Source organism: Bufo bufo, chromosome 1 (assembly GCF_905171765.1).
Source record: "Bufo bufo chromosome 1, aBufBuf1.1, whole genome shotgun sequence".
Lineage (NCBI taxonomy): Eukaryota > Metazoa > Chordata > Amphibia > Anura > Bufonidae > Bufo > Bufo bufo.
This window is the reverse complement of record NC_053389.1, coordinates 765,392,819-765,408,100: the sequence shown is the minus strand read 5'-3', so window position 1 is coordinate 765,408,100 and position 15,282 is coordinate 765,392,819. Positions and strand designations below refer to the sequence as shown.

At 47.7% G+C, this 15,282-nt stretch overlaps 1 protein-coding gene across 1 annotated transcript in view; it reads right to left on the bottom strand.

The window, feature by feature from the left end:
- Positions 1-15,282, bottom strand: part of LOC120986247 (A-kinase anchor protein 8-like) — a 53,062-nt gene that overhangs the window by 14,329 nt on the left and 23,451 nt on the right. Inside the window, exons 16-18 of the mRNA XM_040414724.1 lie at positions 14,284-14,414; positions 9,887-9,973; positions 3,382-3,423 (exon numbers count right to left, since the gene is read on the bottom strand). Of these exons, the coding sequence (XP_040270658.1) occupies positions 3,382-3,423; positions 9,887-9,973; positions 14,284-14,414 (260 nt within the window). The remainder of the gene's footprint in view (positions 1-3,381; positions 3,424-9,886; positions 9,974-14,283; positions 14,415-15,282) is intronic.

Here is a 15,282-nt window from a genome sequence, read left to right as displayed (position 1 = left end):
TGCGATGGAACGCAAGCAGTCCGCCCCGAAAAGGGGGGAAATTGTATCTGGCAAACTGCAGTCGGCAAGAGTGCAAAGGCAGGTCCCAAAAGGGAGTGATGCCTAAGGCCGTACCTACTTCAGAGAAGCAGGACATACCCTATAATCCAGCATGAACGCAGGAGGTCCACCTAGTGAAAGGGGAACATGCACAGGGTTATCCTAGCATTAAGTGAGTGTGCAATAATACACCCAACACTGATTTAGCGAGAGTGCAACTACTCTGCCAATGAAGGGGGACATGTACAAGTCCAGCACAGTCATACAAGGACAGCCGTGAATCTCATGAGCGTGCCAAATTCTGCCCATGGAATGAGGGGTGGCCACGCACAAGGCCAGCACCGTATCCAATGGGAGTGCAAGCGTTCCACCCATGTTAGAGGGCAATGCTCATGGCCAGCAAGGTATCCGGTGAGAGTGTAGCATGCCGCCCAGAAAAAAAGGGGGGGGTAATGCACATGGCCAGCATCTCATCCAGGGAGAGTGCGTGCACCCGCCATATATGGAAGTCATACACATGGCCAGCAACGTACTGGTGAGAGACAAACATAGTCAGTGAGAATGTGTGTATGTCACCTGAGGAAGGAAGGCATGCCCATGGCAGGCAGCGAATCCAGCGAGAGTGCGTACACCGCCCACGGAAGAGGGGTCATGCATATGGCCGACAGCGGATCCAGCGAGAGTGCAAGCACCCCGCCATGTATGGGGTACATGCACATGGCCAGCAACGTACCTGCGAGAAAACAACCACAGACGGAGGGATGTATGTATGCTGCCTGAGTCATGCCTATGGCCGGCAGCGAAACCAGTGAGAGTGCAGCATAGCAACATAGTACATAAGTACATCATAGCACATGAGAGAGAGTGCAGCGTTCCGCCTATGGAAGGGGGTCGTGCACATAGCCAGTACCGCATCCGGTGAGAGTGCAGTATTCCGCCTAAAAAGGGGGGTCATGCACATGATCGGCAACAGATCCAGTGAGAGTGTAGCGTTCCGCCTAAGAAGGGGGTCACGCACATGGCCGACAGCGAATCCAGTGAGAGCGCTGCGTTCCGCCCATGGAAGGGGGTCACGCACATGGCCGGCAGTGAAACCAGTGAGAGTGCAGCGTTCCGCCTAGAGAAGGAGGTCACGTACATGGCCGACAGCGAATCCAGTGAGAACGCTGCGTTCCGCCCATGGAAGGGGGTCACGCACATGGCCGGCAGCAAATCCATAGAGAGTGCAGCATTCCGCCTATGGAAGGGGGTCATGCACATGGCCAGCACCGTATCCGGTGAAGGTGCAGTATTCCGCCTAAAAGGGGGTCATGCACCTGGCCAGCCGGCAGCCAGGGAGAGTGCAGTATCCCGCCTAGGAGGGGGGGGATGCACATGGCAGGCACCATAACTGGAGAGATGATGAATGCTGCCTACGGAAGGGCCGCATGCACTTGGCCAGCGCCGTATCCTGGAAGAGGGCAGGAAAACCACCTAAAAAGGGAAATGCCCTAGCACCTACGCAGGTTGGGAGCGCAACACTATGCCACCTGTGGAAAGAGGGCATGCAGACATGCAGCACTACTGATGAGGCTGCAGCGTCCTGCGCAGTCCAATAGAAATCTGTTATTATTATTATTATTATTTTTTATTTTCATTTTTTTTTTTTTTTTAATTAAAAACACAGCTTCTCTGAGGCTAAAGGGGGGCCACCTATAGGGGCACAGATAGTCAGGAAAAGGGGGGCCAGCCATACAGGCCCATTGGGAGCCGGCCTGTACCCAAAGGGTTAACATGGATCCGGCCTGGAGGGCGGCGCTGCGATCCCCTGGGGGCGGAGGAACCTCCCGGCGGGAAGAATTCGCGCCTGGAGAAGTTCCCGCCCCCTCCACCAGAGGCCGGAATTTTGCGGCCTAGTAGGCCGTGAAGCCGGGGTCTAAATTTGCGGCGCCCGGTATGTACCGCCGGGACCTGAGGCGGAGTGGCGCATCAAAACCGGCCGCGGGTGCCCACCCCGCGGGCCGGTCGGAATTGCGGCCCAGCAGGCCGCGAAACCTGGGCTAAAATTAGCGGAGCCCCACCGACCGGCACCAACGGTCAGCCGGGGCCTGCTGGGCATAGACGTCAAGCCCAAAGCCGGCCGCGGGAGCCCACCCCGCCGGCCGGAGTGTCAGGGGCTCGGAATGGCGGCTTGCCGGCCGCGGGAGCCCACCCCGCCGGCCGGAAGAGTCAGGGGCTCGGAATGGCGGCTTGCCGGCCGCGGGAGCCCACCCCGCCGGCCGGAAGAGTCAGGGGCTCGGAATGGCGGCTTGCCGGCCGCGGGAGCCCACCCCGCCGGTCGGAAGAGTCAGGGACCCGGAATGGCGGCCTAGCAGGCCGCGGAGCCTGGGCTAAGATTTTGCGGCGCCCGGCCGCACCGGACTACCAATGTCGGCCGGAGGCGAGGCCTTACTCCACAGCCGTCAGGAGCCTCAGGCCTTGAGCAACACTCCGGTAGGAGATGCCTGTGCTGATTTTCACCCATGTTAGTTGCCGCTTCTGTAGCTGGCTGTGGAGACAGCCACTGGCTGCATGTCTATGGGAGCCAGGCAGGGGGAGGCAGAAGGAAATTGCCGCTCTGCGGCACCCCAGGGGCCAGCATAGATCCAGCAGGGGACTAGAGGCCCAGTATGGGGGTCAGGCACGCAGGAGACCGGGGTGGGGGACGTAGGGCTGGAGAAGCCTCTTTCTTACCACAGCCGTCTTCACCCTCGGTCCATTCCAGCAGGGTCGCCCCTTCAGCTACTGGCACCGTAGTGGCAGGACGCTGGAAGAGGGACTTGGCGTGCGGGCGACCCTTGCGCTGGCGGGATGTAGGGGAGCTGGGCTGCCCTGATCCACCTTGCCTTCTGTGGGGGAGGCAGCAGTGCGGGTGACCGGCACTGGCGCAGCTCAACCCCGGGAGAACAGAGAGGTCTAGTGCGACTCTGTTATCCCTGATGATCTGGAACAAAAAGAAAAGAAAAAAGTAAAAATCTAAAATTGAAACAAGGAGAAACCAGCCCTGCAGAGCAGGGAGTGTCTTGCCTCCTTGGACACTAAGCAAAAACTGGCAGTCTCTCTCTCCAGGCTGAGGGTATAGCTGTGGAGGAGGGGCTTAACAGCTTTCACTTAGTGTCACGCCTCCTATGGAGATGAGCTATACCCAAGATCTTCTGTGTCCCCCAAGGAAACTGGGCGAGAAATAAAGGTTCCCCCCCCCCCCCCCCCCCCCAAAAAAAACCCCAAAAAAACAGCAGGACCTTCATTATCGTTAACAGGAAGCTCTTGACCAATGACCTCATCCCCTTCCTCAGGGACTAGGACTTCATGTGCACGGCTTACCTGTGCTGAAGAGGGCGCTCTGTCCTTAGAGGAATGCGGTCCCTAGGAAGACAAACACAAGTAAGGTAGGTTTCCAGCTATGACATTGCTACTCGTTGAAACCTGGAGCTAGCTATTGGGGGATATGGAGGTAATTGGTCTGTGGATCCACCCAATCTGCCCCCTTCCTCTTAAAGGTTGTATCATTTCAGCAAATGGCATTTATTATGTAGAGAAAGTTAATACAAGGCACTTACTAATGTATTGTGATTCTCCATATTGCTTCCTTTGCTGGCTGGATTCATTTTTCCATCATATTATGTACTGCTAGTTTCCATGGTTACGACCACCCTGTAATCCACCATTGGTGGTCGTGCTTGCACACTATAGGAAAACCACTGTAGAGCATGGTGACGAGTGATGGCATAGTGATCGCTGCTCCCCATGCTGCGGGAGGAAACCCCAGCAAGCAAGCGAGCAGGCCATTGCCGGGAGGGACAATCGTCTGAGTGATAACCTCCAAAAAAAAAAAAAAAAAAAAAAAAAGCCAGTCCCCACTCAAAATGAAAAAAAAGCAAGTAATCTTTATTATGTCATATGATTAAAAAACAGTTAGATGCAACATCCTTGTAAAGGGGGACACCTCCATAGGGATGGCAGTGACAAGTATTTAGCTATATATGTAAACGTTCCAATACAACAACAAAAAGGTCACTCTAAGTGCTAAGTGTATAAACAACAATGATCTAGCCCCAAAGTTTTTTTTGCCAATTATATAGCTACAGTAAATATTTGTCACTGCCATCACTATGGATGTGTCCCCCTGTCCAATTATGTGCATCTTCCTGTAATCTCTTTAAGAGCTTATCCAATACTATAAACTGCCCCCATATGCAGGGCCCCTAACAGGGAATAAATCGCTGCTGCTGCTTCTCCCTGTGCCCTGATGAAAACATCCAGTTTCAGGGGAGCCAATGGCAGACGGGGACAAGCCTCCCTAGTGTCACCCGTGATGCTAGGGAGGCTCGTCCCCGCCTGCCATTGGCTGCTCCCCCACCCCGACAGCGGATGTTTTCATCGGCGCATGGAGAGAAGCAGCAGCAGTGGCGGTGCGGAGACCAGGAGCGGCGCAGGGAGCCGGGTAAGTATATTCCCTGTGAGGGGCAGTTTATAGTAATGGATAGCCCCTTTAACTGTTTTAAGTCATGTGATATAATAAAGATTATGTACTTTTTTTATTTTATGTGCAGACTGGTGTTTTTTTTGTAGGTTATGTTTATAGCCACAGGCACCAGATTTATTTTGGCCTATAAATTCTGATGTATACGGTATAGAATATCCTTATAATTGGTTTATGTAGGGTTTATTCCCCCCTCTTAGAGCGGGGAGACAGTCTTACTCAGTAGGACCTAGCCTGTCTCTAAGGGCTCATGCACACGAACATATTTTCTTTCCATGTCAGTTCCAAGCAAGTTACTCCATGTGCATTCCGTTTTTCCGTGTCCTATTATTGTCCGCATTACTGACAAGGATAGTACTGTTCTATTCCGTAAAATACGGAATGCACACAGTCGTCATCCATATTTTTTGTGGACCGCAGTTGTGCGCATGAGCCCTAAATCAGAGATCCTAGTTGGCCCATCCTGTGATGTATAATACTTTACTTTGTGGAACTAGAACTCTGATCCCACCCATTTAAGCTGATAGCGACCATGGCATCTGATTAGCTAGGGGGAAGGAGCTTTATGTCACCTCATTAATGCGGAGTGACGTGTTTCAATGGCGGCCATCTTTGTACCCCTACATAGTTACCAACATGTGAACAATTTTTTCTAGGCATGGTTTACTGGGAATGGGCCAAAGTTTGCCTAAATATACATATTTTTTTTTTTCAAATATGCCCTGTAAATTTGCCAGTAGTAGTCCAAAGTGCACTGGATTAACAGTCCTCTTAATACATTTGTGGCATCTCTGCCTGTCCATGTGACAAAAAATAAATAAAAAATAAATAAATCAAATGTAAGCTAACTATGAGCTGCCATAGATTTGCTGTGCAGGCGCAGTACAGAGCAGAACTACCAGTGAGCCTCTCTCCTGCACTGCGCCTGGTACTGAAGCGCCGAGCAATGGCGCAAGACAAGAAGGACTCAGGGCCAGGCTGTCCCTGTCAATCAAAATACAGGGGGCGCGACAGCAGCAGGGAGAACGGAGACTCCATCGTTCCTAGAGGCTCATTTGCATATATTAAACGTTTTGGGGGAGATGTTTGCCCAGGAATACCTCCACCCATTTAACAGATAATATGACCGCTGATGAAGGTCCACCGTAACCGAAACATCCGGTCAGAAATAGTCTGTCATTTCTATATATACCACGGGCAAATGGATGATGCAGAGAAATGAAATAAAACTATACTTGAATTGCAAAACTTCCTAACTGAGTGCCTCAATATTTTATTATATGTTCCACTGTCCTGACTGCATACATCACCAGGATGTAGTGCACACACTATGACCTGACGGTGCGCGCAGTCAGGTGACAGTGCAGCGCGGGCCCAGAAAACCTCAGGGAGTGCGACTGTAGCAGAGACTGCCGGACCTGGAGAGTAGTTGTGGAGCAGATGATTTAAGTTTATTTTATCTCTGATGGGAATCTGATCTGAGGTCTGATGTGAGCTCTGATCTGAGGTCCAACATGGGGGTCTGATCTGGTATAGGGGTCTGATCTGAGGTCTGATGAATATTGGGGGTCTGTTCTGAGGAAAAAATAATTTTATTTTCTCCTCTAAACCAGGGTGCGCCTTATCAGATGCGTCTTATAAAGCAAAAAATACGGTATATGTGATATCATAACAATTACCGGTATACAGCACTGGCATAATTTGGATATTATACAGAGACAAACTCTTCCTTATGCAATACGACCAATACTCTCCCTAAACACAATGCAGCCACGGTTAGGCGACCCTCCTCCTGCTCTTTGCCCCCTTCACTGCTAATCGATGCACTGGGATTATCAGGTCTAATCAGGGTGAACTGGACAGCAGTGCCTAGGATATCAGGATGCGGCCTGATGATGGCCACACATGATGTCCTGATGCTAGCCATCGACAAATATGGGACGGTGTGTGGGGCTTGTGTGGGACAGAACGCCTGTCAGCATTACACTGACGGCATAATACACTGCAATACAGAAGAGCTGCAATGTATTCTGTCACCAAAGGATTAAAATAAAAATAAAAAAAGTTTACACTCCGATATGTAGACTGAAGAAATAAAACGGATTTATTATCTAAAAATAAAAACAGACCCTCATGTTTGGTATCACACTATCGGGTCATTCATTAAGACACAACTTATTTGGTTATAGTCCTCTGTCTTTTATTTTGTGCCATTTAGCCATTACATGTTTTTACACTGTACCTTGTTGGTGGGCTTTTATTAGACAATCCCCCTTATTTTAATTTTATTTCTGAACCTAATAAAGTTTATTTCTTTTAACGCCTCTCCTCACCATGATACCATTAGCTAGTAAGAGATGTACAGTGCCTTGCAAAAGTGTTCACCCCCCTTGACTTTTTTCGTGTTTTGTTACATTACAGCCTTTCGTTCAATGTTTTGTTAATCTGAATTTTATGTGATGGATCAGAACACAATAGTCTAAGTTGGTGAAGTGAAATGAGAAAAATATATACAGTAAATAAAACTATTGTTTAGAACTGAAAAATTGGCATGTGCGTAGGTATTCACCCCCTTTGTTAGGAAGCCCATAAAAAGCTCTGGTGTAACCAATTACCTTCAGAAGTCACATAATTAGTGAAATGATGTCACCTGTGTGCAATCTAAGTGTCACATGATCTGTCATTACATATACACACCTTTTTGGAAAGGCCCCAGAGGCTGCAACACCTAAGCAAGAGGCATCACTAACCAAACACTGCCATGAAGACCAAGGAACTCTCCAAACAAGTAAGGGACAATGTTGTTGAGAAGTACAAGTCAGGTTTAGGTTACAAAAATATATCCAAATCTTAAATGATCCCCAGGAGCACCATCAAATCTATCATAACCAAATGGAAAGAACATGGCACAACAGCAAACCTGCCAAGAGATGGCCGCCCACCAAAACTCACGGACCGGGCAAGGAGGGCTCTAATCCGAGAGGCAGCACAGAGAGCTAAGGTAACCCTGGAGGAGCTGCAGAGTTCCACAGCAGAGACTGGAGTATCTGTACATAGGACGACAATAAGCCGTACGCTCCATAGAGTTGGGCTTTATGGCAGAGTGGCCAGAAGAAAGCCATTACTTTCAGCTAAAAACAAAAAGGCACGTTGTGAGTTTGCAAAAAGGCATGTGGGAGACTCCCAAAATGTATGGAGAAAGGTGCTCTGGTCTGATGAGACTAAAATTGAAATTTTCGGCCATCAAAGAAAACGCTATGTCTGGTGCAAACCCAACACATCACCCAAAGAACACCATCCCCACAGTGAAACATGGTGGTGGCAGCATCATGCTGTGGGGATGGGACTGGGAAACTGGTCAGAGTGGAGGGAGAGATGGATGGTGCTAAATACTGGGATATCCTTGAGCAAAACCTGTACCACTCTGTGCGTGATTTGAGGCTAAGACGGAGGTTCACCTTCCAGCAGGACAATGACCCCAAACACACGGCTAAAGCAACACTTGGGTGGTTAAAGGAGAAACATGTAAACGTGTTGGAATGGCCGAGTCACAGCGCAGATCTCAATCCAATAGAAAATCTGTGGTCAGACTTAAAGATTGCTGTTCACAAGAGCAAACCATCCAACTTGAAGGAGCTGGAGCAAATGGGCAAAAATCCCAGTGGTAAGATGTGACGAGCTCATAGAGACTTATCCAAAGCGACTTGGAGCTGTGATTGCCGCAAAAGGTGGCTCTACAAAGTATTGACTTTAGGGGGTGAATAGTTATGCACATTGACCTTTTCTGCAATTTTGTCCTATTTGTTGCTTGCTTCACAATAAAAAAAAAAAAAAAAAAAAACATCTTCAAAGATGTGGGCATGTTCTGTACGTTCAATGATGCAAATCCTCAAACAATCCATGTAATTCCCGGTTGTGAGGCATCAAAATACAAAAAGTAGTCAAGGGGGGTGGATTACTTTTGCAAGGCACTGTATGTTGCCTTTAAATTGTTGCACAATAAATTTCCCCCTAAACTGTTATAATATAGGTCATTATTGACCAAACATGAGGGTCTGTTTCTATTTTTAGATAATAAAGTCTACATATCGGAGTGTTAATTTTTATTTATTTGGCAAACCACGCAAAAATGATGCAAAGAGCTGCATCATTTTTGCAAACAATTTTGTGACTATACCCAGAAGTTTGGTTTGCAGGGCCTGATAAATTGGCACTACTTGGCACATCTGGTCTTCGAGAAATCCACTGGACCTAGCTCATGTGGCTTAGCAGAAAAAGGGACATAGCCTAAGATTCTCCATTGTTTGCCATAATTATGTCACAATCCTGGTGAAAAATTAATCACAAAAAACAACAACAAATAGTTGGTGTAAAGGCACAGAAAAGCGTTCTAGCCCTGCACTACATTTATCTACTGTGATAACTCTGGTGCAGGTCCTAGAAAGCCTGTCTACGTCGTCTACAGGATTAGTAAATCTGCCCCATTATATGAACCCTGAATTGGTAGCATCAAAACAAAATACAACTCTGCCCGCAGAAAGCGGGCCACCAAATGGCCTAAAGAGTCACTGTACTTTTACACAATTTCCTTTCATTTAATAGAGAATAGTGTAACTAGCAAATTTCTAAATCACTTTATTTAAAAAAAAAAGAATCTGCCTGCTTCCACCTGAAAAAAAAAAGCTGCAAAGTCATGGCCACTAGGGGTCTCGCTACCACCTTAGATGCAGTCCACTGCCTGTTGTCAGGCAGGATCTGTCCCTGGTAATAGACACTCAGACAGCTGAGAGGAAGTGGAGGTGTCAGAGCTATCGGAGATTGCGAGCCTAGTAAAACAACTGCTTCTACACTGCTTCTCAACATCACAGGAGCCTCCTGCTTTTCTATCAGTGTGACTTCCCCTCCTTATCCGTTCTGTGAGCTCCAGAGTTGAAAACATAGCAGGAAGTAAGGGAAAGGATGTCACAGCAGTACAGTGCTGGCAGATTCCACATAAGGGAGACGCCCTCTGCTTCTGAGTGAAATGCACCTAGCTTATGCAGCTGAAACAGGGAATAATACGGCTGAAAAAAGCATTAGGAAAGCTCAAAACAGACCTACTCCTTCAGAGTTAGGATTGTTCAAAGACATTATGCAAACTTTTTTTGAAAACTCAGGTACACTTTAAGGGGGTCATTTATGAAGCAGAAATATGCCTATATTAGGTGTATTTCTGGCACAGATTGTGGCGCAAGGGTCCTTTGCCACACAATTTCAGACTATAACCACTCCGTGCTCCAGTCCATACAGTATACAACCACAGTATCAGAGGCAATCATTACAGAGCTCAACACGTCCATCACTCACCATTTTGGATTGTTTTTGCCTTTCAAAATCCTGCAGAAGCTCCTTTGCTGTCGTAATGCTGTTGGTCTTAATGTTCTCCAATTTAACCTGGTGAAAAAGACACACAAACGTAAAAGGCACAAAGTTTAGGACATGGGTAAGAAAGTCCTGTGGAAATCATCAGATAAAGCATTCACAGTTACTCCTGTCATAAGCCAGAAGGTCATGAATATCGGACTCCGAAGCTGATGCAGTGGAACCCAGTGAAATGATTGGTCAATTCAAGATAACGACCAAGTATTTCAATCAGGCCTCTATCACCAGTTTATGCTACCCTCAGACAGAGGTTTAATTTTGGGATTAAGGGGGCTGTCCTAGTAAGGCCTTTTCACACGATCATCATGACATCCATGACAAGTTGGGCAGTGTTTCATCTATGAAGATGTCCGTGAAGAAAACGTATTTGGTCCATGAGTCCATTTTTTTCTGTCCATGTGTTAACTGTATTCAACAGATACCGCTAGAATAAACATTTATTTCCAGAGCATCTGCTATCAATGGTCCGTGAAAACAACGGACCAAACAGGCATGGTATCCGTGTGGTGTCAGAATATAATGTGTGTGAGGGACATCTGACGTGTGAAAGAGGTCTAGGACAACTTATCCCCTATGCACAGCATGGGGCTGCTGGAAACAGCTCATCGCTTGTACTGAGCAGCTAGGTCCCCTATTCTTGCAATCGTCAGGAGCCCCAGAGGTTGAACGCTCGCCAATCAGACATATTGTCGATAAATTGTCTTAAAGGGACAATTTATGTTCCTGACCTAAAAAAAAGTATTCATATTTAAAGTACAAGCTGATATGAAGTATGCAGGAGTTATTTTATGTGGTTTCTTTTATATAAAAAAGTTTTCACTTAAAAATATGCGTTTTGTGCCTTTTTTTTTTTTTAAATACTTTATTTTTCTCTTACAATCTATTTCCCATCAAGCATTTATAGGATAACCTTTGTCAATTATTTCCCCAAGCCCGGTGATCAATGAAGTAGTAGTTATTGGTAAGGCACATTTCTCGTTAATGTCACTGGGGGACACAGCACCATGGGTATATGCCCAGCTACCACTAGGAGGAGACACTAGATATTAAAAAGGTTGGCTCTGCCCAGGTGGGCTATACCCTCTCCACAGACACTAGGATAATCAGTTTTAGTCTAGCGTCCGTAGGAGGCAGACATGACCTGTTCTGTTTTTTTTTTTTTTTTTGCAGGTCTTGCTGCTTTTTATTTTTTATTTTTTTTCCTTTCTTCTGCAGGTCTCAGCCTGCTGCAGGATGGGGTTCCATTGCGGATATCCACTTTAGTTGCACCCCCTGCGGGCGCGTACTCAGAGTACCTCGACGGTCACCCAGTCCCCCATTACTGCATCCGCAGTGGCATGCCGGTAATCCCTTGTAAGTGCGAGTTTGCCAAAGAGGTAACCCTGCCGCGCCTGAAGACGCCGGACGGTAAGTTTTCTCCCCTGCGTCCCTGCCCCATGGGGTCCCCCAGGTTAGCCCCCCTTTTCTGGCCAAGGGATGGGATTCATTTTATTAGGGCGACCTGGGTAGGTTCCATTCTCCACACTTGTAGGGGGGCCCCCCTTTCTCTTCCCTCCCTTGGGTATCCTTCTCCCAAGCCACCCATACCTCTCCCGGCCTTTCCCTCTACTTTAGTCCCCGGATTCTGCCGGGACTAGGCCGCATCTTCTCCGGCCTGTCCTCGGGCCCCAGGTCCTCCTTTTGCTCTGTTTTTTCCCTCCCCGAGAGTCGCTCCTCCTCGGGAGCCCCCCACACCTATTTTTTTTGTTCCAGAGGGCCCTCTGGTCACCTCATTAATCAAGGCCCCAGCTTCGTCAGCTCACCCCCTCGCTTCCCGGGCTTTTTCCTGGCCCCCCTTCCCTGCTCCTCTCGCCTTCTGGGAGGGGCTCTCTTCCTCTCCTATCCCAGCCAAGTGCGGACTTTAACCCTAGGGGTGGAGGTTTTCATTTAACTTCTGTTTCAAGAAGAAACAGCCTCCATCTTGCCAGCATCTCTTCTGCAACCTCCTTGCACACTTCCACAGCTCCTGCAGCACCTCTTCAGCGACACGGCACCTCGAGTCCGGTAGGTCAGCCTCTGGCTGGCTGCTTTTATTTTTTTCAGGCTCCATCCCAGCCCTCATGTTCTTTTCCAGAGAGGACTCCCATTCCCACCCCCCCTCGGGGTCGCAACGTATTTTATGTGCGCCCGTTGCGATAAACAAGTTGCCATAAGTGGTCAGCCTGACCCTGTTTGTGCGCAGTACCTTGCTCTAAGGCCCTGTCCACCCCTTCTGTGTAGGTCCCTCCTGAATGGGCCGCTTCCCTGTCCCAAGCCATAGGGAATCTTGCCCGACTCTCCCAATCCATGGTGGAGTCGCTGGACCGCTTGCCTGCCCAAATTGCGGCCGCCGCTGCCCTCTCAGGGACTCCTCCACGTATAGTACACGCTCACGTTCAGACACCAGGTCCCGCAAACGACCTCAGGTTGTCACAACTATGTCCCGCTCCTCCTCGGCAACCTCGGGTCACCGCCAGGACAGGTCTGAGGCTGGTGACGAATCCTCCCCTGCCGCACCTTCTGCCGCCTCGGCGGACACCTCTGCACCGATTCTCACTCGGAACAGAGCATCAGGCGGTCTTCCACCATACAGAATCTCTCTGGGTGGTCAAAAGACAAAATGTCCACTGAGGAACCTCTCCTTTCCAGTTTTGGTATCCCCTTCGTGGATTTTCAGATGGCACTCCCCTGGCTGCACAGGTATTATCCACCCAAGTAAGTCAGCTTTCCGCCTCTCCAGTAGGTGGTGCTTTACCCGGCACCGTGTTTAGCACGCCAGCACACCTATGTGGTGTCCTAGGTACATACGGATTCCCCTTCACAGGGGGGTACTTGTACCACTGCCAAATGCTGTATCCGGCAGAATTTCCTGGTTCCAATGTATCTCCTTTTCAGCTGGAGAAATTTCACTATCACCAGGAGCTATATTCAACACACCCTCCTAGTCGGGAGACTGTTCCCAGCCTCCGCATTACTTCTTTAGACGCTGTAGCCAATACACCATCCCGGGGCTAGCGTGGGCCACGCACCATATTACAGGGGGTGCCCTGGTTCACCATATTACCCCTTTTATTAGGTGTAGTCCCTGTACCATCTCCAGAGGCTCCCTTACCAGGCGAAATATAGATGCCATCTTTAAATGCTGTAGCCATTGCACCTGTCTGGTTCTAGTGTGCACCACGCAGCCACATTGCTCCCTTCTTAAGTGGAGTACCTGTACCATCTCCAGATATTTTAGCCATTACACCCGTCTGGTTTTTAGTCTGCACTACACAGCCGTATTTCTCCTTTATTATTATGTAGAGTACCAGTACCATTTCCAAATACTGTAGCATTTCCAGATGCTGTTGCTATGTCTTCACTCTCATTATAGTATGCACCATGCAGCCAGATAACTCCTATTCTCAGGCGAAGTATCTTAAAGTGCTGTGCCCCTTTGGAACAATCTGTGGCATCCTTTTCTGACATATGTATGTCTGGCGATGCTTTTACAAAATCCAGGGTGCTGTACTTGCCCCTTCTGGGGCAGTGTTATACAGTATGCTAGTCACTACACTTGGGTTGGTTGGTTAACCATGGCCGATTTTTTTTTTTGTTCCTATGGTTCCAAACTCAATGCAGATGTTGTCCTTGGAAGGATTTAAAACTAGGATCCCAGCGCTGCAAAGCATCAGTGCTAATAAATGGAGTGGCAGAGTGCGTGCTCCACCCGCTGCTTAATCAGATCGGGGGAACTGGAGCCCGGTCTTGGGTTCGGTGGGGTTTCAGTAGTTGTCCCTTATCGTGTGTCACAACCCCTTTAACTTCTGCGGTAAGCCCCGGAAGAGGTTGCGAGATGAAATCCAGGTTCAGACAGAAGCTTGGTGTGCCACAGTTTTAGCATTTGATGAGCTTGGAATATTTTAACATTTGTGAGCGTAATAGACAGAAAATCCATCTGGTTTTACACTACATGCAATTGTATTCGATATCCTCAGAACAAATAGGGAGAAGATCCTTACAGAAGCCGGTTGGAACCAAAGGGACCAGCAGGACTAAAGCACATTATGGAATTAAAGTGACGAGGAGGTACTTAGATTACATCATCTGTGCAGTAAGGTATTTCTTTTAGGGTATAGTCACACGTGGCAAATCTATGGCAGAAATTGCTGGAACTGCCCTATTCACATCAATAGAGGCTGCCAAAATCCACATGCATGCTGCAGACCAAGAACCTCATTCTGATTATTGGAAGCAACTTTCAGACCCCAAAAAGAATTCTGCAACAAATCCTAATAGACATTTAGATTCCAGCTGGTCTGTACCTGGAGATTCTGCTTGTGGGTGAGTGATTGTATGTGCGTTGGTAGGAGATCTGGGTCATCTGGAATGAGAATACCGCATGCCTCACAATGCGTGGCTTCAATACGATGCAGGAAATGTGTTGGACTTATTTCTGAAAGAGAGATGGCGATACAATAAATGCACATGACACAAAGCACACAGGAAAAGACGGAGCATCTCACAGATATAAATACACACAACTGGTCACCAAGAGCACCACAACATGACAAATGAGAATTCTGCTTTAGAGCAACCCTTTAAGAAAAAATGAAAATGCAGCATTTTTTTGGACAGAAGGGATCCACAACCTTTTCTCCGCAAGGGTTTTAAATTTAAAATATTAATTCTCTGAGAAAGGTACATGATATAATCTGTAGTAAAGGAAATCTTATCAGTGATTGTATTTATAAGTTATAACCTCCCTTCTGATCCTCAGCTGTGTCATGTAACCAGCCCTTTGGATTTCCAATGGACAAAGGACAGGAAGTCAGTTACTTCGCTATTCATTTCTATGAGACTGACAATGAGGTTTCCAATACATAGAGAAACTGGCTTCCTGTCCACACATAAGATACTGTGTTATTTGGAAAATCACAGTGCTGGTCACATGACACAGCTGAGGATTAGAAGGGAGGTTATAGCTCACAAATACAGTCACTGGTAAGAAGATTACCTTCCTTACTGTTTACATTATGTACCTTTCTAACAGGTAAGAGAATAAAAATGTTTAAGAGTGCTTCTTTAACAAGCGGACAGTTCTCGAGCGGTGGTAAGGCAAGTATAACTTGGCGGCAGGGGGATTGCATTAGTGGGACTTCCCTCTAGAAAAAAAAAAAACTACTTACCTGTAAAAAAAATCCCTTTCTTACAGAGTACCTTGGGTTATACAGAACATGGGGCATCCTAAAATAGTAACCAAATTGGGGAGGGGAAAAAAGGAGACTTTTGTATTACTTACCAGTAAAGTCTCTTTCTCGCTC